This window comes from Ursus arctos, unplaced genomic scaffold (genome assembly GCF_023065955.2).
Source record: "Ursus arctos isolate Adak ecotype North America unplaced genomic scaffold, UrsArc2.0 scaffold_9, whole genome shotgun sequence".
Lineage (NCBI taxonomy): Eukaryota > Metazoa > Chordata > Mammalia > Carnivora > Ursidae > Ursus > Ursus arctos.
In genome coordinates, this window is record NW_026623111.1 from 64,144,778 (window position 1) to 64,168,615 (window position 23,838).

General features: G+C 46.0%; 1 protein-coding gene across 1 annotated transcript in view; it reads right to left on the minus strand.

The window, feature by feature from the left end:
• The window catches only part of SCD5 (stearoyl-CoA desaturase 5), a 139,167-nt gene that overhangs the window by 53,792 nt on the left and 61,537 nt on the right, over positions 1-23,838 (minus strand). Inside the window, exon 2 of the mRNA XM_026509866.4 lies at positions 1,469-1,599. Coding sequence (XP_026365651.1) covers positions 1,469-1,599 — 131 coding nt within the window. The remainder of the gene's footprint in view (positions 1-1,468; positions 1,600-23,838) is intronic.

The following is a 23,838-nucleotide window of genomic DNA, read 5'->3' on the forward strand; positions in this document are numbered from 1 at the left end:
CTAAGACCCAAGTCAGTGAGTTTCTAAATTATCATTATCATAACTGATTGTTATGATAAACAAAGCACAACACTGAACTAAGATGATTGAAGTCAAAATAAAGTGTGGTTCAGGTTCAGTTCCCATTGCCAATGGTGAAGAAAAGAACATAAAACCGAGAAGCTGCCAATTACTCCTTTATGCACAATAGCTTTTCCCCTAGGACCCTGGTACTAATTCCCAGCTGTGCTTGAATTATAACCAGTAGATATCCATAATATGAATTGTGTTCCCTGACTGATCTATTGTGTTATATCCTACATGCTTTATGAAGGCTTGAACTGTGGGAGGGAAATGGGGAAATGAATCCTTACACATGAGAGTGACTTGGAGAAATGCTCAGGGTCAGATTGTCTTGTAGGGATGGGAGGCCCACTGTGGAGGTGGCCACATGGCTTGCACGTTTGAGGGGCACAGATAGGCTCCTGGGTTGCCTGTTTCCCTGGACTCTACAGCAGTTTGGGGAATCACCATCTCTTCCCGATGGGTGAAAATGCATGGGGCCTGGAATCATCTGCATTCATGTATTGGCAGAAGCTTCGAAAGCACATTGTTCCCTACCTGGATCAGATGAGGAAATGGGGAAACAGAAATCCATATCAACTCCAAATCCAGCAGCTCCGAAAGTGCCCAAGCTGGTGGGGAGAGTTCTACTACTAGAATTGTCCTAAAGGATATGGGCCAATCCTAGTGCAGTGATGACCCTCTGTTACATTTTTATAGTTCCCCGCAATTTAAACGATTTCGTAACAACTATGGGAGTGAGGTCATATTTGGATTTTCACAGATGAAGAAACTGGAGATGAGTAAGTGATTCACAGCCAGCAACCATCGGAGTAAGCCTCACATCCTGTCTGCCAGCACCATCTTCAATAGACCTCTACCACAAACTTAGGGTGAGCCCAGGGATATGGTTTCTAGGAGCAATGGCTTTAGAGTCAGACTGACTTGCATTTGCCTTTCCTGGATGCTCCATATGATTTTAGCCATATAATTTGTCAAGTTCTTTCACTTCATTAAACCTTAGGTCCTCATCTGGAAAAGGAGGACACACACAACACCTAGCTCATGGGGTTACTGTGAGGGTCAAATGCAATATGCAGAGAGCATGTTCAGCACAGAACTTGGCCCTGATTAGAGCCGGACAGATGTTGAGGGTTCTTGGGCATGGGCTGTGGGTGGAGGTATCTCTTTCCTCCTCTGTGGTTTAGTGTTCTTAGGGGTACAAAGCCCCTGGAGGACATTTCTACCATATCTAAAGCTACAAGGAGATACAAACTTGGGTCAGACAGGGAATGCTTGGCGACCTGAGCCCTGAGGCTGAAATGGGGGCAGAGGAATAAACGCTCCACAGGGAGTAGGCCTGTGCCTTCTCCCACAGTGCCGTCTGTGCTGGGTCCCTAAGGCAGAGAGAACCCTCCATCCCCACCTGGAAAGCCATGGAGTTGGCAGCAGCCAGAAATATCCTCAGAGGCAGCTTGGCCTTGTAGGACCTGTGGCTCCACAAGCGATGGGCCCCAGCTGTCACGCCCAGAGCAGTCAGGAGGAAGCAGAAGTAGGCTGCAAGACACAAGCAGGGAGAATGTCAGCAAACGTCACCAAGCTTCTACACATCCCCCAGGCTTTTTTCTCTTCTGCATGGGGACCCACGGGAAATGGCGTGAGGAGGAGAATCTGCAGTGTGAAGGAAGAATTGATAACTTGGGGAAATGCAGCCTTTTTATTGATTTGTAGCTTTCCAGTACCAGGCAGATGGTGGAGAGAACGTTCCTCAAGGAACTTTGACCTCTGAACATCATTTTTTCTCTATCAAACAAATCTTTTATTTGCTAATGTTCCTTGACAGTCTTGATGCAAAATCATAATCACATTAGTGTGTATTTGTAATTCAGTCTTACATGCCCACTCTCCGCAGAGCTGAGATTGATCTCTGTGTTGCCTCGAAACTTCCATGCCAGGAAGGGTGTTATATGAAGACCATATTTCTAATGGCAGTGCCATTATCATGGTGCCACAGGCCTTGGTTTGAATGAAATCAGGCCAGACCTAAAAGCAGTGAAGTCTGACTCAGGACCAGTAAGAATGAGAACAAAACTGACGGCAGGGACAGCTGAGATTTGCCTTCCAAAGATCTCCACTTATACCACCACTGTGACCTGGAATGGCAAAGATGGCCAGGTGGGGAATTGTTTGAAAGCCAGCCTAAGTGGAGTGTATTATCTGCCACCCACTTAAATATATTATCTTTAAGCCTCACAACACATAGTATTGTCTCGCTTTACAGTTGAGAAACTGGATCTCTGAGAGTTAAATCCTGCATATAAACCCAAGTTGGCCTAGTTCCACAGTCTCTGCCAAGGGACCCTGTGCTGCCCCCACGTGGTGGCAGTGGATTGCTCTTTGTATGGAGACTTGGGAGAGGTTCTAAAAGCGTGGTGTAAAGGAGACACACAAGACCCCCCAAAAATCACAATTCCTGAGATTATTACAACCACTCTAGTGCCTTTATAGCAGAATGCCCACACAATGCTAAATGTCTTCCTTGGATTCCCTTGTTAAAAACACATCAAACAATCCTGTAGGGTTTATGTTATTACTAGCCCCATTTTATAGATGAGAAAACCAAGGCTTAAAGAAGTTAACTAATTTCCCAATGTCACAAAGCTAGGCAGTGACTTTGCTAAGAGTCAAACCCTAGTCTGTCTGAACCAAGAACTGAGCTCCGAACCTCTACACCCCACTATGCCTCTGGGAGACACCAGGTAAGTTTTATCTTTACTTCTCTACACCCCACCGTCATCCTTAATATTGGACCCTAATCTAAATTTAAAAGTGAGACACTTCCTTACTTGGGGGGAGAACTCTAAACCAAGCTATAAGTGGGGAGGATCAGGCAGGTTATCCTGCACAATTGCTTCCAGCACTTGGCACATACGGGGCCCTTAATAAAGAGCTGGCAAAGAATAAGTGATCAGCTGTGAGTACATCCCTGAACAATTGTGAATGGTACCAGGACAGGATGAGTTTTTAGAGAGTTCTTTAGAAGAGTTACTAGGGTAACTCCAGTGTCAATATATATATTTAAAGGTAGAACCATATTCCAGCTCCCAAAAGTCAAGTCTGACTGATCTTGATCTCAATCCATATTTATATGGGTCTAAAAGCAAGACTTGCCCTTGGCACTAAGATTAATGAGTCTCTGAATACATGTGGTTTTCATGAACTTGACAAATCATTCCTTACTTGAAAGGTTAAAAACAAAAAAACAATTTGCCCGTAAATCACAGAAAGTAACAGTATATAAAAAGCTTTGGTCTCCTTTGTTATTATAATTTAACCTTGGTCATGAATCTATGAAATGGACAGCTATTTTTCATATCATCCCTGGCCTTCATGTCTCTACCTATAATTTTTCCCCAAGCGTCAGGCAGTTGGGGAACAAGTAAAATCTGTAATGGAAAAATTCAGTGCGACCCTATTTCTCCAGTGCATTAAGACATTGGACCTTGGCTGCAATAACGTGAATTCCAAGACTCCATGAAAAACATTGCGCAAAAAAGAATCTGTTCAGTGTATGGTTCCCAGACAGGGCTTTATCACAGACGATGGCATTGTCTTGTCCTATTTGGGATCTCCAGTATTTCAGGGATCACTTACGTGGTTGGTCTGCCCTGGGCAGTAGTGGCCATTGGTTTTGCATGGTCCTTCTTCTGGCAACAGGAATGTGGCCATGTAACCTAGGCCTGGCCTAACATAGTACCCCTGGGAGTAAACACCTGACCCAACCTTTCTCTCCCTTCTGGCTCAAAGACTAAAGGTCACATACCAAAGTGTGATTGCAATAGTAAAGAATGAGGCCAAGAAAGTGAGACATGAAGATGGTGGAGATGCTAACAAGAGCTAGGAGGAGAGCTGCCTGCCCTGGTCCACTGGTTGCAGCCCCCCGAATTCTACAGTTCTTTTGATCCTGTGAGCCTCCCAGTATTTCTCCTAGTTATGTGAGCCAACAAATCCCCTTTTCTTGCTGAAGCTAGTTTGCTCTGGATTTCTGATACTAAAATTCTGCAGAACCTCTAAGGAAGGAAGCAACCTTCTGGCCATAGCCCAAATGAGGACAAACTACAAAAACCCTGGCCTGAATATGAGGCTGTTCTATTAATAGGACTCAGTTTTCCAATTTTGATAGGGCTAATTTAAGAGGCTTTTAACCTCTCTTCTATGATCTTTGTGGAGATTAATATCCAAACTGATTTTCAGATGGATGTTGGCTAGTTGGCTCTGAATAGTGAACTATTCAGATACAGAATTGATACCTTTGGGGGAAGAAGGAGGAAAAAGCAGTGTTAATAACTTTATCAAATAGCTTATACTTTACAGAGAAGGGAGCTAGATCAATAGAAATCAGAATCATAAAATTGCAGAATAGTAAGCAACAAACACATATATTGGTCTAGCCACAAATAAGAGTCACCAATTACAGTTAGCTCAACCCCAAAAGAAAGGCATTAGAAAGGTGCTAAATAGCCTACATATCTCATGGAAGGATTGCAGGACAGTTTTGGTACAGAGCCTCCAAGATGGCCCCAGTGCTCCTTGCCTCCTGGTATTCATGGCCTTGTGTAATTTCTTCCCCTTTAGTAACTTGCTTCTAGTCAAAGAATATAGTGATGTTGAGGGAATGCCAGTTTCACGAATAGGTTACAAAAGATTATGACTTCTGTTTTGCTGGCAGATTCTCTCTTGTGTTGGCTTTGATGAAGTACGCTGCCATATTGGGATGGCCCGTGTAGTAGGAAAGCGAGGGTGGCCTCTAGCCAACAGCTACTGAAGAAATAAGACTTCAGTCCAATAATCCTCAAGCAACTGAGTCCTGCCAACAACAGTGTAACTGAGCTTGGAAACAGATCCTTCCCCAGTTAAGCTTTCAGATAAGACAGCAGCCTGGGCCAACACACTGTTGCCTTGTGAGAGATCCTGGAGCAGAGGACCCAGCTCCAGCACTACCTGGATTCCTGCTTCACAAAAACTGTGAGGAAATAAATGTATGTTGCCTTAAGCTGCTAAATGTTGGGTTAATTTGTTCTGCGGCAATGGTTAACAAATGCAAGACTTCAGAAGGAACTTTACCTCAAGGGAAGGAAGGTATAGTTTAAATCTGGTTTCAGAACAGTTTGCTAGGGGCTGGCAGGGCAGAGAGGGGAGTAGGAAATGACTGCTAGTGGGTACAGGGATTTGGTGTGAAGGGTGATAAAAATGTTCTGAAACTTATTTTGGCAATGGTTGCACAATTCCATGAATATACTAAAAACCAATGAATTATATACTTCAAATAGATGAATTGTATGTTATGAGTTTATAACTCAATAAAGCAATCATTAAAAAAACTATTACTGAATTCCTTTTAGACTTTGTTATTATGTATATTTTCTCAATGTAAAATAAAATAGACATGTCACAAAACAGAATAGAACAAAACAAACAAAAAGCAACCATTTGCCTAGGATGCCACCAAAGGCATCATCACCCCTGGACACTTGGCACCACCAGACACTCATGTCATACTGTGGTTCCTTAAATCCTCCACAGCTGCCAAGAAGAGTCTCTATTTAACCCTTCACCTATGCCTGAATCTATCAAGACTCAAGATTCCAAGGCAAAAGCACCTGTTTGTCCGTGCATGGATCACAAGCCCAGCTCTAGCTGCCAGCAACAAAAGAGGAAGAATCCACAGTCCCTTTAATTTTCATGATGGAAGACAGAGCTTCCCTCTATCCTGAGTCCTCAATCGGAGCAATGTTTAGAGAATTATTGTAGTGACCCCCTCTGGACCACACAACCAGAGAACAGTCCCGGAGAGATGTTAAGAACCAAACATTAAAACTCCCTTAATTCTGGACCTGATCAGAGAGAGAGATGGACAGCTCCCTTTGAGACCCAACTGTGAGCACTAGGCAGAAGAAGCAATTGGCAGAATTCTTTAACTGTGGGTACTAGCTATTTCCCTCTATCACTAGAGTGAAAGCTACTACATAATAATAATAGCTACTATTGACCAAGAGCTCTCTATGTGCCAGGCCCTGTTCTAAACAATTTATACAGGAGTGCCTGGGTGGCTCAGTAGGTTAAGCATCTGACTCATGATTTTGGCTCAGGTCATGATCGCACAGGTCATGATCTCTTGAGTCATGGGATTGAGCCCTGCGTACAGTTCCACGCTCAGCGGAAAGTCTGCCTGAGATTCTCTCTCTCCCTCTTCCCCTCCCCCTGTTCATGTTCTCTCTCTCTCTTAAATAAATAAATAAATCTTAAAAAATAAACAATTTATACATAGTAACTCTTTGAATACTCACCTCGAGTCTAGGGGTAGGTAATATGATTTCCATTTTATAGACAAAGGCAATTAGAAATTGACGCAGCCAGGTTGCAGTCTAAGCCAGGAAGAGCTCACATTCAACACCTCTGCGGGCTGCTTGACCTCTCAGGGTTGCCTTAATTGTAATGAGAGGAGAGGAGCCTGAATGTCCTTTTAGTCAGCTTAAAACATAAACTGAAAGTCAAGACCCTTGTTTTGTGTTTTGCCTTCATCAACTGGCAAGTTCACTCCCAAAAATGCCCTCACCATCATTCTGCATCCTATTCTGCCTCAGCTTGCCTTGGGAGCACCAGACAACCCAAGGATTCATGAGACAGTTTATTGAGCTCCTATTATAGACCATGCACTGAGCTTGGAACTGGGTCCACAAGGTGACCACACAAACATGGGCCTCTGACTCCTTAAGTTGATAGGAGTTTGAAACATAAATTATTAACCACCTAATTATAAATTACAGCAAGTGCTGCAGAGGAGACAAACAGCATAATATACGAGAGATTAAAAAGGGGATAATTTAGGGGCATCTGGCTGGCTCAGTTGGAAGAGCATGCAACTCTTGATCTCAGGGTCATGAGTTCAAACCCCACACTTGATGTAGAAATTATTTAAAAATAAATAAATAAAAGGGGAATAATTTAGTTTGGGGGACTGGAGAAGAGTTTGCAGCAGAGTGAGAATTAAGCTAACCCCTAAAGGATGAGGAGGAGGCCAGATTCAGGCAGAGCGACCCACATGTGCAAAGACCTGGGCTAGAGAAGGGGATCTGATAAGAAGTCTGTCTCTGACCACCTCACACCCACTCAGAGGGCTACTAGAACAAAACAAAAATAAAAGGAAAATAAAAAGTGTTGGCATAGATGTGGAGAAATTGGAGCCCTTGTGCATTGCTAGTGGGAATGAAAAATGATGCAGTCACCATGGCAATGTCGGGTGCTTCCTCAAAAAGTTAAACACAGAATTACCATGTGATCCAGCAATTCCGCTTCTGGGTATAGCCCCAAAGAACTGAAAGCAGGGACTCAAGCAGATACTCGTTCACCCATGTTCATAGCAGCATTATTCACAATAGCCAAAGGGTGAAAACACCCCAATGTCCACGAACACATGGATGGATAAACAAAATGTGGTGTACATATAATGGAGTCTTATTTGACCATAAGTGAAATAGAATTCTGACCCACGCTACAGAACATGGATGAACTTTGAAAACATTATGCTAGGTGAAATCAACCAGACACAAAAGGACAAATATTGCATAATACCACTCGCATGAGGTACCTAGAAGAAGCAAATTCAGAGAGACAGGAAGTAGAATAGCAGTTACCAGAAGTTGGAGGTAAGGGGGAATGAGGAGTTGTTCAATGGGTACAGAGTTTCACTTTGGGATGGTGAAAAAGTTCTGGAGATGGATAGTGGTGGCAGTTGCACAACATTGGGAATGTAGGTGAACCCACACAACTGCACACTTAAAAATGGTTAAAATAATAGATTTTGGGGGCGCCTGGGTGGCACAGCGGTTGGGCATCTGCCTTCGGCTCAGGGCGTGATCCTGGCGTTCTGGGATCGGGCCCCACATCAGGCTCCTCCGCTGGGAGCCTACTTCTTCCTCTCCCACTCCCCCTGCTTGTGTTCCCTCTCTTGCTGCTGTCTCTGTCTCTGTCGAATAAATAAATAGAATCTTTAAAAAAAAAATAAATTTTGTTATGTATATTTTACCACAATTTTTAAAAAGTGTGTGTTTTAAGCCCAGGGTGAGAAGGGAAAGGGAGGTCAAAAAGAGGTTCAAGAGGCTTAAACGTAGGGCCAAACAGGTGTTGGAGGTGCACGGAGGTGACTGGATGCTGTGCTGAGGGCCAAGGGAAGCTATTAAAGGGCTTGAAGCATGGAAGTATTTAGAAAATGCATGGAAAGTAGAGAGGCAAAAACGGTCACCATCCCAGATCAATCCCTGTTAATATTTTGCTATATAATTCCTTCTACTACTTCTTAAAACAATCTTCCTTTGGCCACCTTCAAATATTTTGCATACAGAAGATCATTACAACCCCTATTATAGCAGTGATCAGATGAAAAGATCGATATTTGGGCACAGAGTGCAAAAGGAAGTTCATTCCCTTGATTTCTTAAACCAATCCATGATAAAATTCCTCTTTAAAAAACAAATGGGATGCCTGGCTGGCTCAGTCGGTTAAGCATCTGTCTTCAGCTCAGGTCATGATTCCAGGGTCCTGGGATCGAGCCCTTTGTAGGGAGAGCAGGGAGCCCTCTCCCTCTCCCTCTCCCTTTCCCTCTCCCTCTCCCTCTCCCTCTCCCTCTCCCTCTCCCTCGGTCTCTCCCCCTGCTTGTGAGCTCCCTCTCTGTCAAATAAATTTAAAAAATATTTTTAAATAAATAAACAGGGGCGCCTGGGTGGCACAGCGGTTAAGCTTCTGCCTTCGGCTCAGGGCGTGATCCCGGCGTTGTGGGATCGAGCCCCACATCAGGCTCCTCCGCTATGAGCCTGCTTCTTCCTCTCCCACTCCCCCTGCTTGTGTTCCCTCTCTCGCTGGCTGTCTCTATCTCTGTCAAATAAATAAATAAAATCTTTAAAATAAATAAATAAATAAACAAACAAACAAATGCACAGCCCTGCCTAACAGAGTGTCAGAGGGGGCTGGAGAAGGGCGTCTACTCACGCAGAATGTCTGCCATGGACCATCACTTCACCAGTATACCCAATGCTATTGTTTTACTCCTATGAGGTTCCCGTCATAACCCCAGTTTTACAGAGGTACAAAACTGAGGTCCAGAGCATTAAGTAAATGTCTTGGGATCTCAGGACAGAGCTAGCACCCAAACACTACATCAGTCCAGCCCCAGGCCCTTTCTCCTGATGCAGCGGTTCTCAGCCCTGCCTGTGCATTGCAGTCAGATGCTGGGGCCCACAGAACCGAATGAATCTCAGATGAGGGCCAGGAAAGCTGGCATCTCCCTCCACAGGTGATTCTGATGCACAACCAGGGCTGAGAAACCCCTGCCCTATGAGGCATCCCTTCTCTAAGAGACCATCTGGTCCCATCCCCTCAATTTACAAATGGAGCAAGCGAGATCCAGAGAGCGTTATGCACGCTCTCCAACCCACCCAGGGCCTGACCATCTCTGGAGCCCCTGGCTCCTGAGGGGCCGGGGGGCCTTCTGGGTCTCAAAAATGCTAAGTAACTCTCTCAGGGGTGGGAGAGACCAGGCTGCCCTTTCATGTGAACTCCCCTCCCATGTCATGTGCACATTCCCCTCCCAGAGGCTCCATTTGATGGTGCGAGCTGTCCCCCCAGGCCCTGGGCAGTGCAGACTTTGGTATTTAGGCACTCGGCTGGGAGTCGGGGTGAGTAGCAGGGCTCCTGCCGCAGAAACCTGCTGGGAGATGGGATAAGCACCCACAAACTCGTCTTTCACCATGGGGAGGAGAGAGGTTGCAATCAGAGCAAACAAGCAGGGTAAGGGCTCCTGGGGACAGGGCAAACTGGGGGAGGGGCAGGAGCTGCAACGTGAGAAGATGCTGCGCTCTCTCCTGCGTTGCCCGCCAGCGAGACTGCTTTGAAAGTCAGTTGGGGGCTCTGGCCTGCAAAGGACTTTCTCCTCTCCAGTCCTTCCTAGAGGCAGAAGACAGTTAAGGAAAGGCCAACAGACCCATAGATAGAGAGACACAGATGGAGATACATATACACGTATTTGTATATGGTTGGCAACACAGCATGATGGTTAGAGGGAACCTGGGATTGAATCCCTGGTCTGTCACTTCTTTGTGTGACAATGTCTAAACCTTGGTTTCTCCATCCATAAAGTGGGGGAAATAATACCTGCTTTACAGCAAACATGTTATAAAGATTGAAAGAGGAAAGCACGCAAAATGCAACTGTGCCCAGGGAGCACTGAGCACTGGTTCATATTATTGCCCTGTTAGGAAGGCCACTCCCCTGCCTCTGACAATGTTCCCTTCCCTGATAACCCCCTCTGAAGACACCTACCTTTCTCATGGCTCTACTGTGGTTCTCCAGGGGGTAGGTGATTTTGTGTCCTCCTCACTCTCAAGGGACATTTAGCAAAGTCTTTAGACATTATTAGTTGTCACAACCCAAAACTGGAAGGGTGCCCGTGGCATCTAGTGGGTAGAGCCAGAGGGGCTGCTAAGCTTCCTAAGTGCCAGGCTCTCCCTCCAACAAAAATTGTCATTAGCAAAATGTCAAGCGCCCCAAAGTAGAGAATCCTGCTCTATTCTGAGCAGAGTTCTCAAAAGCTTTCTTTTCATTCTCCCAATGTGACTACACCTGTCCTTGCTTCTTTACACCTGTCTGGTTTCGTTGGAAGCTGTAGGAGCAATTTATCTCTGAAACTATTTAATAAATAGGCTGAACACAAAGGACTAGGATGAAAGATCAATAGTATTTTAGGTCACTGCTTCTCCAACTTTAATGAGCTCTTCCCATCCCCAGGGGATCACATTTAAATGCAGATGCTAGGCCCCACTGCCAGAGATCCTGGTTCATGAGTCTGGGAAGGGTTTGTGGGTGGTGCTGATGCTGCTGGTCTAGGTCCCGGAGTGTTTAGCTGACCAGCCCTGGGAGAGACGCCCTGATACAGGGCTGCCCGTGACAGGGCAAGGCCCTCCATGGCCACTCATCTCATGAAATGATGTTACAAAGAATTTCAACTAGACTTTATTTCCTCCCTTTAAAGGTTTGGGTTTACACGGTTCGAGATTCTGAGGCAATTTCCTCCCAGGTAGTATTTCAAACAATTCCCTTGAAAACGGAATACTTTTACAGGGTCTTGCAGGCTGAAAAGCAATCTTACAACCTGCTAACTTCTATTATACTTACAACCACCACCAGCCCCTCTCTGCAAACCCCACCTCCCTCCACTCAACCAGCTTCTCTCGTGCTGCACATGGGCTGCGAGAAGATATGTTCTCTCTTCCCATGTTATGAATCTTCAAGCAACTGCCGGCACTTCGAGGAAGGTTTACAGAAAGGAATGGAATAAGAGAGAGAAAATATATTTCATGCATTTTACTGTACTGCCTATTTTCCTCAAGTGTCCTTCCTGCCTCCGGCAAGGTCACCGCAAGTACTCTAAAGTTCTGAGCCAATGCTAAATTTTCCTGGTTGGTTTACAGCTCCTATGAAAGAATGACAAAGCAGATCACAAAGAAAGAAAATTATAATGTAACTCATGACTACTCTACTCCTGCACCACACTATGTGTAATATTTTTAAAAAAGAAGCAAGAATTCAGGTCTTTTCTAGAACTTCATTCCATAGATACAGGGCTCACTTGAGGCCCTCAGGCTGGGCCAGGCATCCGTGTTGGATGCTCTCTTGCCCTGTGTTTTTCAATATGGCAACCATCACATTGTAATATATAAGGAATTATTGACCCAGTGCCATCTTCTCTTCTAAAACATCCTCTCCAGGAGAGAGGAAATCATGTCCATCTTTGCCTGTGTTCCCGCTGGTAACTGTGCAACTAACTTAGCCAGAGGAAAATACACAACCATGCTGATTGGTCTCACTTTAAAATGCATGACCACAAGCTTCATCTGGATGTCCTACTACCCAGCAAGCATTATATTTCCCTGGTCCACATGTGCTCTCTCTCCCCTAGACGTCAGTTTCATACCTACTTCAATCCCCTCACCCCCTTATCTCCCTGCCCCCTCATCTGATAACTTTGTTTCTGGTTTCACTGAGAACGGCAGGCTCAAGCTCTGCCACCCCTACGCACCCTCCAGCATCCGGGCCCGTGTGCCCCAGATTTCTCCATCACTGCAGAGGCCAGTGCACGCTCCCCTTAAGGCTGGCCCTCCCTATGCATCTTATCCACCCATCCTACGCCACTGTTCTACAACTCCCCCTCCTCTCTGTGTCCTCAGTACCCACCAGCCTATAACCACACCGTTATGTCTCTCATGTGAAAAACATTAAAAAACAGCGCGTCTGGATGGCTCAGTCAGTTAAGCGTCTGCCTTCAACTCAGGTCATGATCCCAGGGTCCTGGGATGGAGCCCCAAGTCAGGCTCCCTGCTCAGCGGGGAGTCTGCTTCTCCCTCTGCACCCCCCCCCCACTTCGTGTGCACGAGTGGGCATGCTCCCACTCTTCTTCACCACCCCCTGCAAAAATAAATAAATAAATAAATAAGGCTTTAAAAACAAATTTAAAAACTTCTCTCGAGCCCACTTTTCCACCTAGATCCTAACCATTTCCCTGTCCCCCTCACAGCAAAGCTTTCTGAATGCATTGTCTCTTAATAGCAGGTTCTGGTTCTTCACTTCCCATTCTCTCTTCAGCCCACTCGGTTTTTGTCCTTCACTCGTCCCCACCCCCAGCCCAAACTGCTCTTACCCCGGTCCAGACAAGACAGACTGGGTCCTTTGACTTGTGGGCAGTCTCTAGACACACGCTAAACACCCCAGCACGTGGGTGATGGGCGCACTGACGGAGCCGCTCCAGGGCTGTGGGAGCACCTGAAGGCCAGGAGGCATGGCGGGAGGGGACGTGTGGGGGCGTGAAGGCTTTGTGTATGCGAGCAGTAGCCAGTGATTTGGTTTGGCTCCTGGCTGGAAGAGGGGGGTAGGGGAGTAAAATGAGATGAGAACATCAGACAGGGGTCCGACCAGAAAGGGACTTAAGTATGATGCCGAGAGATAGGATATATTTGATCGTGATGATGGTAGGGGACCCAGAAAGAATTTCGTTCACATAACCAGATGGAGAATAGCAGACGTGAAAGTTTTGTAGAAGACAGTCTAGTGGGTGAAAGTGAAAAGGCCGTGCTGGGTATTCTCCACTTGCCACAGCAGACACCCGTCCCCTCTCCCGCTGCCCTGTGTCCTGGGAGGCTGGCCACTGATACCGCACGGGTGGGCTTTTGGGCCGGGCCAGCTGCGGCAGATGACCCGAGGGGCTTTATTTATTTATTTATTTTGAGATTTTATTTATTTACTTGACAGAGAGAGTGCGCGAGAGAGCACAAGCAGGGGGAGCACCAGAGGGAGAGGGAGAAGCAGACTCCCTGCTGAGCAAGAAGCCGGCTTGATCTAGGACCCTGAGATCATGAACTGAGCTGAAGGCTTAACCATCGGAGCCACCCAGGCGCCCCTGCGTGAGGAGCCTTAACCTCTATACACATATCTTAGGGCCTTACACTGACAAGGCAACTGTGGGGACCCCAGGCGGTCCTGTTACACAGCCTGCTATGGGAGAGGTGGACAAAGACAGTGCCCCTCAAACAAACGTGCCCACAAATCACCTGGGGATCCTGTAAAACTGCAGATACAACTCGGGTAGGTCTGGGTGGGGCCAGAGAGTCTGCGTGTCCAACAAGCCCCAGGGCACACCCCTGCCGCTGTCCTGCGGACCACACTTTGAGTTTGCAAGGCCGAGGCAATCCCTACAGAGACTCATTTCAGACCAAGGAAACCTAGGTTCTTTCTTGGCCTAGTGATTCAGGCGAGAGGTTTTTTTCGTGACAGAAGCCCAGGATGGAAGTCTTGTCTCCCTACCCCCTGCCCTACGCTCATTCTTCCTTCCTTTCCTGCTTTCTTTCTTTTTTCAGGTACAGAGTGGGAAAAGTGTACTTAAGGCAGATTTTTAAAATTTAGAAGCTGAGACAAGGATTGCCTTCAGAGCATCGCAAAAACAGTTCTATAATATAAAAACACAAGAACCGAGCTGCTGAAAGAACCAAGGCCGAATTGAAGATCATTTGTGCCTTGTGGTCCCATCTTCACACTTCAATGTGGGAAGAGGTCTCATTAAAACAAAAATGTCCCTTGATAGGAATAAGAATTTGTTAAACAGATGGGGCACCTGGGTGGCTCAGTGGGTTAAGCATCCAGCTCTTGGTCTCAGCTCAGGTCTTGATCTCAGGCTCATGAGTTCAAGCCCTGTGTTGGGCTCCTTGCTGGGTGTGGAGCCTACTTACAAAAAAAAAAAAAAAAAGAATTTGTTAAACAGCATGTTAAGGGCTCTTAATCATCACAGAACGGTCCTGACCACCTTTCTCCTGAAAGAAAGTACCTAAAACAAGCTGACCAAAGTGAAAGACTGGGGGAAGGGAAAGGAAGAGTTACTTTCTTCTGTTCTTAAGAAAATGTTAAAGAGTAGTACTCTTCGGTCTCCAGTCCACTTTTGAGAATGTTTGGCATCTAGTAGGAGTGGCCACGCAGGAGTCAGAAGAGCTATATTTGGAGTTGTCAATTGCTTAACATTTTACTAAAAATGCAACAAACAAAAAACTCGAAGTTATTTTGTCTTATTATCTATCAGTATTTGTTCAGTATGACACCATAGTAAATCCTTGAGAGACTACTGCTCGAGAACACTACACAAGCTAGTGTAGACTTGGATCTTTCCACTATTCTGTGTGGCTTCCTACTTCCTTTATGTCTTCTCACTCTCTTCTTCAAAGTCTCTTCCTCTCCCTCACATGACACAAAGCTTCTTTCAGGGGAGGGGGAAATCATTTATGAGGTGTGGGAATCAGAGCCTGCTGGAACAAGTCATGGAAGATGCAGGCTCTTTTCACAAAGTGAGGGCGCACACAGGTAACTGAATTGCCCACCTGCCATTTCCTAGCTGGGGGCGTGGGGGGCATGGGCAGGGGCAGGATTCCATCCTACTCTTTCTTAGTCTCAGTTCTTTTATCTGTGAAGCAAACAAACCAACAAAATAAAACACTATCTCAAACAGCTGTGAGACAAATAAAAATGTATATAAAGCAGTTAGCAAATAGTAATATTTCAATAAACATTACTGAAAACCCCATTATTCTTCTCACTAGGCAACCCTTGCAAGGCTGAGGCTGGATGACCAGGAAACAGGGTCTTCAGGGGAAAGGAGGCCCCGCGTCCCAGCAGAGATGATTTTTCCTACCCTGGTCCTCAGCCCTCCCAAATTCTCTGAGATGAATTTAAGAAGAGCAAACTCACTCAGAGTTTATGACTCAGGATAACTCCCATCATCCATCTCTCTCCGTTGACCAATCAAAATCAAACACAACTATTGAAATTAGAATTGGCTATAATTGAGCACAACGAGAATAATTTACTATGCTATGGGTATACTGAATTTACTTTTTCATTAAATATTTGGTTCTGATTTTCTCTTGGGCAGTAAGTGTGTGTGAGAGAGAGAGGGAGGGAGGAAGGTGTGCATACATACATTTTACTATAGCTATGTACACGCTCATTAATGTCTCTGACCACAAATGAGAAACTATAATGTCAAAAATGTTCTTTCGGGACGCCTGGGTGGCTCAGTTGGTTAAGCATCCAAGTCTTCATTTCAGCTCAGGTCCTGATCTCAGGGTGGTGAGATCAAGCCCCGAGTTGAACTCTGCATTGGGCGTGGAGTCTGCTTAAGATTCTCTCTCCCGGGGGCGCCTGGGTGGCACAGCGGTTGGGCGTCTGCCTTCAGCTCAGGGCGTGATCCCGGCGTTATGGGATCGAGCCCCACATCAGGCTCCTCCGCTGGGAGCCTGCTTCTTCCTCTCCCACTCCCCCTGCTTGTGTTCCCTCTCTCGCTGGCTGTCTCTATCTCTGTCGAATGAATAAATAAATAAAATCTTTAAAAAAAAAAAAAAAAGATTCTCTCTCCCCTCTCCCTCTGCCCCTTCCCCTGCTCATGCTCTCTCTCTCTCTCTAAAAATAAATACATAAATCTTTTGATCTTTTTAAAAAAAATATTGGTCCCTTGAAGGAAGACTAAGATTAAAATCATGACCCAAACTGATCAGTCTGGGGGAAGTGGCAAAAAAAAAAAAAAAAAGGATCATTTCTGCCCTGATTGTCTGAATTATCTGGGTAATTATGGGTCATCCTCTCTCTTTTTTCTAACAAGCAATTTCTCTAAGGAAATCAAGACAGCTAGTGGTTGGAGCCTGGGCCGCAGAATTTAGGCCGGAGTTAGCAGGCGCCTTCTCAGCAATGAAGCATGAAGACTGGGAGATCCGGACCCTCAGAGGGCTGAGCCCTGGAGGAGCATGTTGGGGAAAAGTTCTGGCAAGAGAAGCCCAGGGCACCACCGCTGCCTTTATGTGTGAGCCAAAAGAGCTGGTTATTGAAGTGTTAAGTCGATGGAAAGCCCCCTGGGCTGCGCTGCTTTCTGTCCCCATTTCTCCTTAAAGATCACCTCATTCTCCTCACACTCTCTTCTGACCAGAGAAAGGTCCTCCCTGGGGCTTGGCGTGAATACAGTGGATTCTGACCCAGCTTCTGCATCTAGCAACCACAGGCCAAAGACACAGATGAAAAACGCTTGGTGGTGAGGTTTACTCGGTGACCCTAAAGGGAAAAATGACAAGACCCAGTCTTTGCAAGGTTCTTTTTACCACAATAATGTGTCTGCCTTAAGTAGGAAAAAAAAAAATTAAAAATTTAATAATGCAGCATTCTATCAAGATACCAAGAAATCCCCTTTGATTGTCTGGTTAGTGACTGCACCATTGAGACAGCCTGACCTAGTTCATGAACCTTGGTTTCAAGGGTTTTCTTCACACATTTTTATTCCTGCCAAGTCACTGTAAGTTGCTGTGGATAACCCAAAGCAGATTTTTTTTTTAAGATTTATTTATTTTGGAAAGAGAGAGAGAGAGAGAGAGAAGCAGACTCCCAGCTGACAGTGCAGGGAGTCCAATGTGGGGCTCGCTCTCACGACCCTGAGATCATGACCTAAGTTGAAGGCAGACGCTTAACCAACTGAGCCCCCAGGTGCCCCCCCAGGGCAGATTTTGTTTTCTTTGCAGCACAATCCATGGCCTGGTTTTCTGATCTTCCCTGGTTTTGATGCATAAAATCCAACCTAATTTTAATAGGTTGTCTTAGCAAAATGTAATTATCCATTCATTCGTTTCTCAGGAAACATGGAGAAGCACCCTCCATGTACCACGTTTTCAGCAAGGTACTGAGTATGGTCAGGGTCAACACCTCTCCCCCAGGAGGCTCATGCCTAAACAACTCCTCCAAATGACAGCCCTCCAGCCACAATCAGCCCACAGATTTTTAAAAAAACTGAGACAACAATTAAAAATAAACAATTTCAAAAATAAAAATCTCTATTTCTGGCTTCTCTAGAAAAATGGAAAGATGTAATGACACCAGGACACCTCACTTTTCTGCACGGCTACTTTCTACTGGAGCCAAAGGCCCCTTCTCTCCTTAGACAGTCACCCCCACTCACCCCATGCACGTTAATGCACTCCAAATCAACCTTCTTCATTTATTGCCTGCCTGGCCCCTCATCTGGATGGAGCATAACCCAGACTGACTTATCCGTGAGGTACAGTAGACACAGTGCTGAAAGCCCACAGCGCATTTCCTTCAGAAGGAAAGCAAATGAGTATAACACCGAATATGAGATCATGAATGCCGCCTAGGTTATACTCATCTTTACACCAACGCTGTTGTAAAATGTAATTTCTAATGTTTTTATGGCAGCAGGGGCCCACATTGGCAGAAGTCATCATGCAACTCAAGACTATAGCTGGATTATATCAACCCCTTACTTGGAAAATTGGTGATCAAAGGGAAAAATCCAAGCATTTAAGATTTTCCCTGTCTTTTTAGAAAGAACTCTATAATTCATTTCTGGTTGAGGAGGGAAAGCTCTTCTTTTTGGAAAAGTGCCAGGTAACAAATGGGGCTTTGGGGGAAAATCACCCTCTGCCATCCCCCATTGTCCAGTTCCTGGGTGCCTGTCTCCACCCTCCCCTTAGGCCTGGGCGCTCACTCCTCCACCTGTCGGCACTGCTGGTGTCTGAAAGCTCATAGCTGAGTCTCTCCCCGGCACTGTCATCATGGAAGGAAGCTGCCTGGCCCACGGTGTCGCCCCTTCCTGGTGGCAGCCTGTGTCCAATGCTTGGGTCACAAAGGGACACAAAGGCCTAGCCTTTTGCCTCAATTTGTGATCTCCTCGAAGAGCCGTGCAGGTCCAGAGTCGCCTGCAGTGACGGCTGAAGCCTCCGTTGCAGCAGCGGTGCAGCTCGGTTTCTCTCTCCGCCCGGTCCTGTGGCTCCTAGTCTCTCGCGGGTGTTACCAAGCACGGTCCCTGACTAGCCAGCACACAAATCTGCCTCCCAGAATCCGCTTCCCAGAGAACCCAAATGAAGAGCCTGATGAACAATGGGTTCCAGCAAGAATCATCGATGGATGCTGCTGTGGGTTGAACTGTCCCACCAAATTCTTATGTTGAAGTCCTGACCCCCCCCACCAGCACCCCAGAATGTGACTTTTTGAAGATAGGGTCTTTATAGACAGAATCAACTTAAAAGGAATTCATTAGGGTGGGCCCTAATCCTATAAGAAGAGGAGATTTGCACAGGCACACATAGAGGGAAGAAGATGTGAAGCGCTATGGGGAGACAGCCATCTACAAGCCAAGGCGAGAGCGGCCTGGAACAGAGCCTGCCCTTACTGCCCTGCCAACACCCTGATTTCAGGCTGCTACCATCCAGAGCTGTGAGACTACATATTCCTGCTAGTTAAGCCCCCAGTCTGCGTTTGCAGCCCCTGGAAACTAATACAGATTCTGGAATCATTCGGTCAAAGGATTGCTGGGAAACAAGATATCCCCACGGTGTCAAAGCAGCACCCTCCAGATTGCTTACGAACTGTGAAGGGGAAAATCGCATCTTACCACGGAGGAATCTGGCACTTTACCAAGAGATGAAACTTGGCGTCGGGAGCCGTGGAAGAACTTGCCACCAGGTGCTTTTTGATGTGATGAATGTGAAGCACACACAGCATCACCCTTGAGGCCTTCTCAGCAAATACGCTGACCTTGAAATATGCTCTGAGAACCAACTCCCAGTTTACAAGAAACAGGAGAGAAAGGGAAACAATCAGACCATCCAAAGTGTGAAACATTCTATCAAAAGCAGAACTGGTCTCTTCAAAAAGTCAGTGTCAAAGGTGGAGGGTCTGTTCTGAAGACAGTGAGCACAGGCAACATTCAAATGCAAGGAGCTCGACTGGATCCTGGTTCCCAAAAAATCTATTATAAAAGACATTTTAAGGAAAACTGGAGAAATTTGAATATAAACCAGATAACAGATTATTACTAAATTATGATCATGTCCTTATTTTTAGGGGATGGGTATGGAATTATTTAGGGATAAAGGACCATAACATCTGCAACTTACTTTTAAATGGCTGAGAAAAAAATTACAGCTAGATTAAACAAATATGGTAAAATGTTAATAACTGCTGAGTCGAGTAGTAGACATGCAGGTGTTCACTGTAGTATTCTTTAAAATCTGGGAGCCCTGGGTGGCTCAGTTGGTTGGGTGTCTGCTTTCAGCTCGGTCCATGATTCCAGGGTCCTGGGATCGAGCCCCACATCGGGCTCCCTTCTCCCTGGGGAGTCTGCTTCTCCCTTCCCCTCTGTCTTTCCCTGCCCATCTCCTCGGCTCAGGGTCTCTCTCTCTCTCAAATAATAAATACAATCATTTAAAAAAAAATCCTCTGTGTTTGGGCATGTTCATATTAAGCGTTTGGGGAAAACAAATGTCACTGAGAGTCAATACACAAGTGCTAAATCTCATCTTCTTCTACATCACATGTTAATACACCGACCAAACTTCAGAATCAGAATGCAGAGGACAAGCACGAGAATACGTGGGTGAACGCTTGTTTTGTGCTGGCTTTATGATACTAAAGTAATTATGATTAAATATGCATGTACTTCTCCTCGCTGCCTACAAAATGTAGGCCCTACAATAAGTGGGAAAGATAAAGTCAGACCGAAAAAACAGTATAAAAAAATATACACGTGGCTATGTTTAGCTCTTCTCTGATCCTTTCTGCATCTGTCTCCTCATCCATAAAATGGAGAGAACGAAACAAATCTGGAAGGACTGTTTCTGGGGTTAAAGATGAGGAATGTCAAGTGCCTGACACACGGTACAGAGGGAATCAATATCCTTCCAACACGGTCGCTGTGTCCCGGAGGCAACAGGAAGAGAAGCCAGACTTTCTGGCCCTGGAGGCTGCCTCCAGCCTGGCCCGAGCTGACCACCTCTGGGAAAAATCATACAGGGCATTTTTTTTTAAGATTTTATTTATTTATTTGACAGAGAGAGAGAGCACGCACAAGTGGGGGGCGGAAGAGAGAGGGACAGAGGGAGAAGCAGGCTCCCCACTGAGCAAGGAGCCCAATGTGGGATTTGATCCCAAGATCGCGGGATCATGACCCAAGCTGAAGGTAGACGCTTAACCGACTGAGCCACCCAGGCGCCCCCATACAGGGCATGTTTATCTAGTGAGCACAATAAAGGTAACCACTTTCCCACACAGAGAAAACAGCGGACACATCTCGTTTCATATTTCAGACGCTGCCTCTGTATTTAGGATAATAATCAGGAAGAATTCAAGAGCCGTTTCTTGAAGGCCTAACACAACAAGTCAGAGCAGCTCCACACTAAGAAGGCCAAAGTTTTCCTGTAACCTGTGTCAAGACCTTGGAATATTTTATTGCTTGAAATAAATAACTCCCCTGAGCTTTACGAATAAATAGATGTTTCTATTTCACATGCAGGGTAGACGATGTTAGGAGGCTTTCCTCAGAGCCGAAGGGGCTCAAGGGGCAAAGGCTTTTGATGTTTAGAATAAAACCCTATATGTGAATTCAGTTCGAACCCCAGGAAGGCTATCACTCCTGTCAGCCAGCATAAACTTTCTGAGGTAAATTCTGAGTTTTATTTTCATTTCGTCATCAACTCCTCCCTGTACCTCAACGGCACCTCTTTGTCTCTCCAAACAAACAGAAATGACAGCTTGGCATGGTGGCATAGGCACATTTTCCCCCCATTTGTTACTGTGACAGCTTTAGCTCATCCATGAAAATTCTACGACACGATATTAATGGAAAGAAAGCCCTGGAAAGAGGCATTTGATTTTGGCCCAAACCTAAGGGGAGTAGCAGTTCAAGTGACAAGGAGAGTCACAGAAAAGAAGTGAAGGAAAGCTTTTGAGGCCTCTAAGCTTCTGAGGCCCCGGAGGCCCCACATCAGTAAAGTGGAGACAGACTCCTTCTGGAAGGCTCTTCAGAGACACGAGCAACTACTTTCTGCTACCAGCACGTTTGTTATGAAAAAAACAAAACAAACTAACTTGGATTTTTATCGCAAGGCTAAGAGGTTTTCTCAACTGGGCAAACAAGTTACCTGGACCCCAAGATTGAAAGACAAGTCACTGGGGCGCCTGGGGGGCTCAGTCAAGCGTCCAACTCTTGATTTCGGCTCAGGTCACGATCTCAGAGTCATGAGATCCAGCCTCGCATTGGGCTTCGCGCTCAGTGGGGAGTCTGCTTGAGATTCTCTCCCCCCCTCTCTCTCTCCTTCCCCCCAGCTTGTGCTAGTTCTCGCTCTCTTTCTCTCAAATAAATAAATAAATCTTTAAAAAAAAGAAAAAGAAAGAAAAGATGAGTTAGTACTTGGCTTGTTAAGGAGGCAGCTTTTTGGTTTGTTTTTAATAGAGACTTGCAGTAAGATACCTTACACACTGTAACCTAGAAAATACACAAATAGAACACATACAATTTTCATAAAACCATCCTTAATCCCTACTCTGTGCAGTGCACTGATACTTTCTATTTTATTACTACTTAATGTCAGTCACAATCCAGACTAAAGTGTTTCACACCCACTAAGAGTCCGCAGTCTGAAACAGGCTGGGTTGAACGAAGCCCAGGCTTCTCAGCACATTCCCGTCACACACACAACCCTCCTCATCCTGTTCCTTTCCCCAGGAGCTGCTGCAAATCAAACTTGACCGGCCAGGAAAAAGGGGCAGCTTTTCTTTTCCCTCCGTGTTTGTAAGGTTCTGAAGGGCACCCAGCATTGCTACAGGGTGGAGGCTATCCCTTCTCTTATGGAGCGGGGTCGATTTTTCTTCACAGTCATCACAGGATAACACAGGGGTGTGTTAGGGTCACCCCAGCTCACATCTGGAGGCTCTCGGGTTCACATCCAAGGGGAGAGATTTCCCCATCAGACAGACCCCTCAGATTCTGAACTCCTCATCCTTGGATTCAAGTGAAGCCCCAAGCTCCACTATGAGGCGTGAGGATTCGAGTACAACAATGGCATGCAGTGGACAAGGCCAAGTGCTGCCCCATTGTCAAAGGTACAGCCTACAATATTCTGGAATATTCCACAAAGGGATGCCCTCCACGTAGAGCACTGTGAGAATGGCACCCTTGGAGCTGCGTACCCTGACCCACTGGCCCAAGGTTTGAATATATTTCAAATGCTCTGAGGCATTAGTCCTCACTGTCTTTCAGGGCACAGGCCTCACCCCTGGGTTATGGTCTCTCCCAAATCAGGAGTTATGGACGACCCATGCACCCCCAGCCTCTGTGAACAGTTTTCCTTTCATCTCCCAGAGACAGGGGCTGCTCCAGGCTTTGGTTCCCTTTTGATTCTTTTGAGAAGTAGTGTTTTTTTCCTGTCTGCCCCTTGGACATCCCCAGGGACAGCCAATCGAAACCATTCTGGTTTTACAGGTAAATCCCTTACCAACCAGTGTTTCCCTGTGTCTGGGAAGGTCCCGCTTCCCTGACTCCCCTCTTAAGCTTTGCAGTGAGCCAAACTATCTATGTCCTTTGTCTCCTCTGCATCTTACCCATCTTCAGCTAGTCCAGTAGAATAGGGCAGGTAAGAATCATCATCCCAGGGGCACCTGGCTGGCTCGGTGGGTAGAGCATGGGACTCTTGATCTCTGAGTCATAAGTCCAAGCCCCACGTTGGGCATAGAGATTAAAAAAAAAAAAAAAAAAAGAATCCTCATTCTGATTTTACTTATACAGGTCTTGTTTTGCCGACCTGTCCTCCCCTCCTTTAATGAACATATTTAATTCCCAACAATTCTTCCCTGGCATTGCAGGTCCCCCCAACCCCCAAGACACTAATTAAGGGTCTCCTCTTCCTGCAGATAATCATCAGGCGGCCTGGCTGAGCAGCTGTTCTCAAGCTAGGCGGCACGTCTGAATCACCTAGAGAGCTTTCAAAAGTCCCTGGAGTCCAGGCTACACCCAGACCAGTTAAATCAGAACCTAGGGGTGGGGACCAGCTGTGATAGTTTTATTTATTTATTTTTTAAAGATTTATTTACTTTAGAGAGAGAGAGAAGGAGAGAGAGGGAGAGTGCATGCGTGGGGGGAGGGGCAGAGGGAGAGAATCTTCAGGCAGACTCCCCACTGAGCAGGGCGCCATCCCACCACCCATGAGATCACGACCTGAGCCAAAACCAAGAGTCAGACACTCAACTGACCGAGCTACCCAGGCGCCCCCCAGCTGTGATATTTTTAAAGCTCCCCAAGTGATTACAAAGTGTAGGCAAGGTTGGAACCACTGTTTGTTTTTCCCACTTAGAATGCATGTTTCCATATTCAAC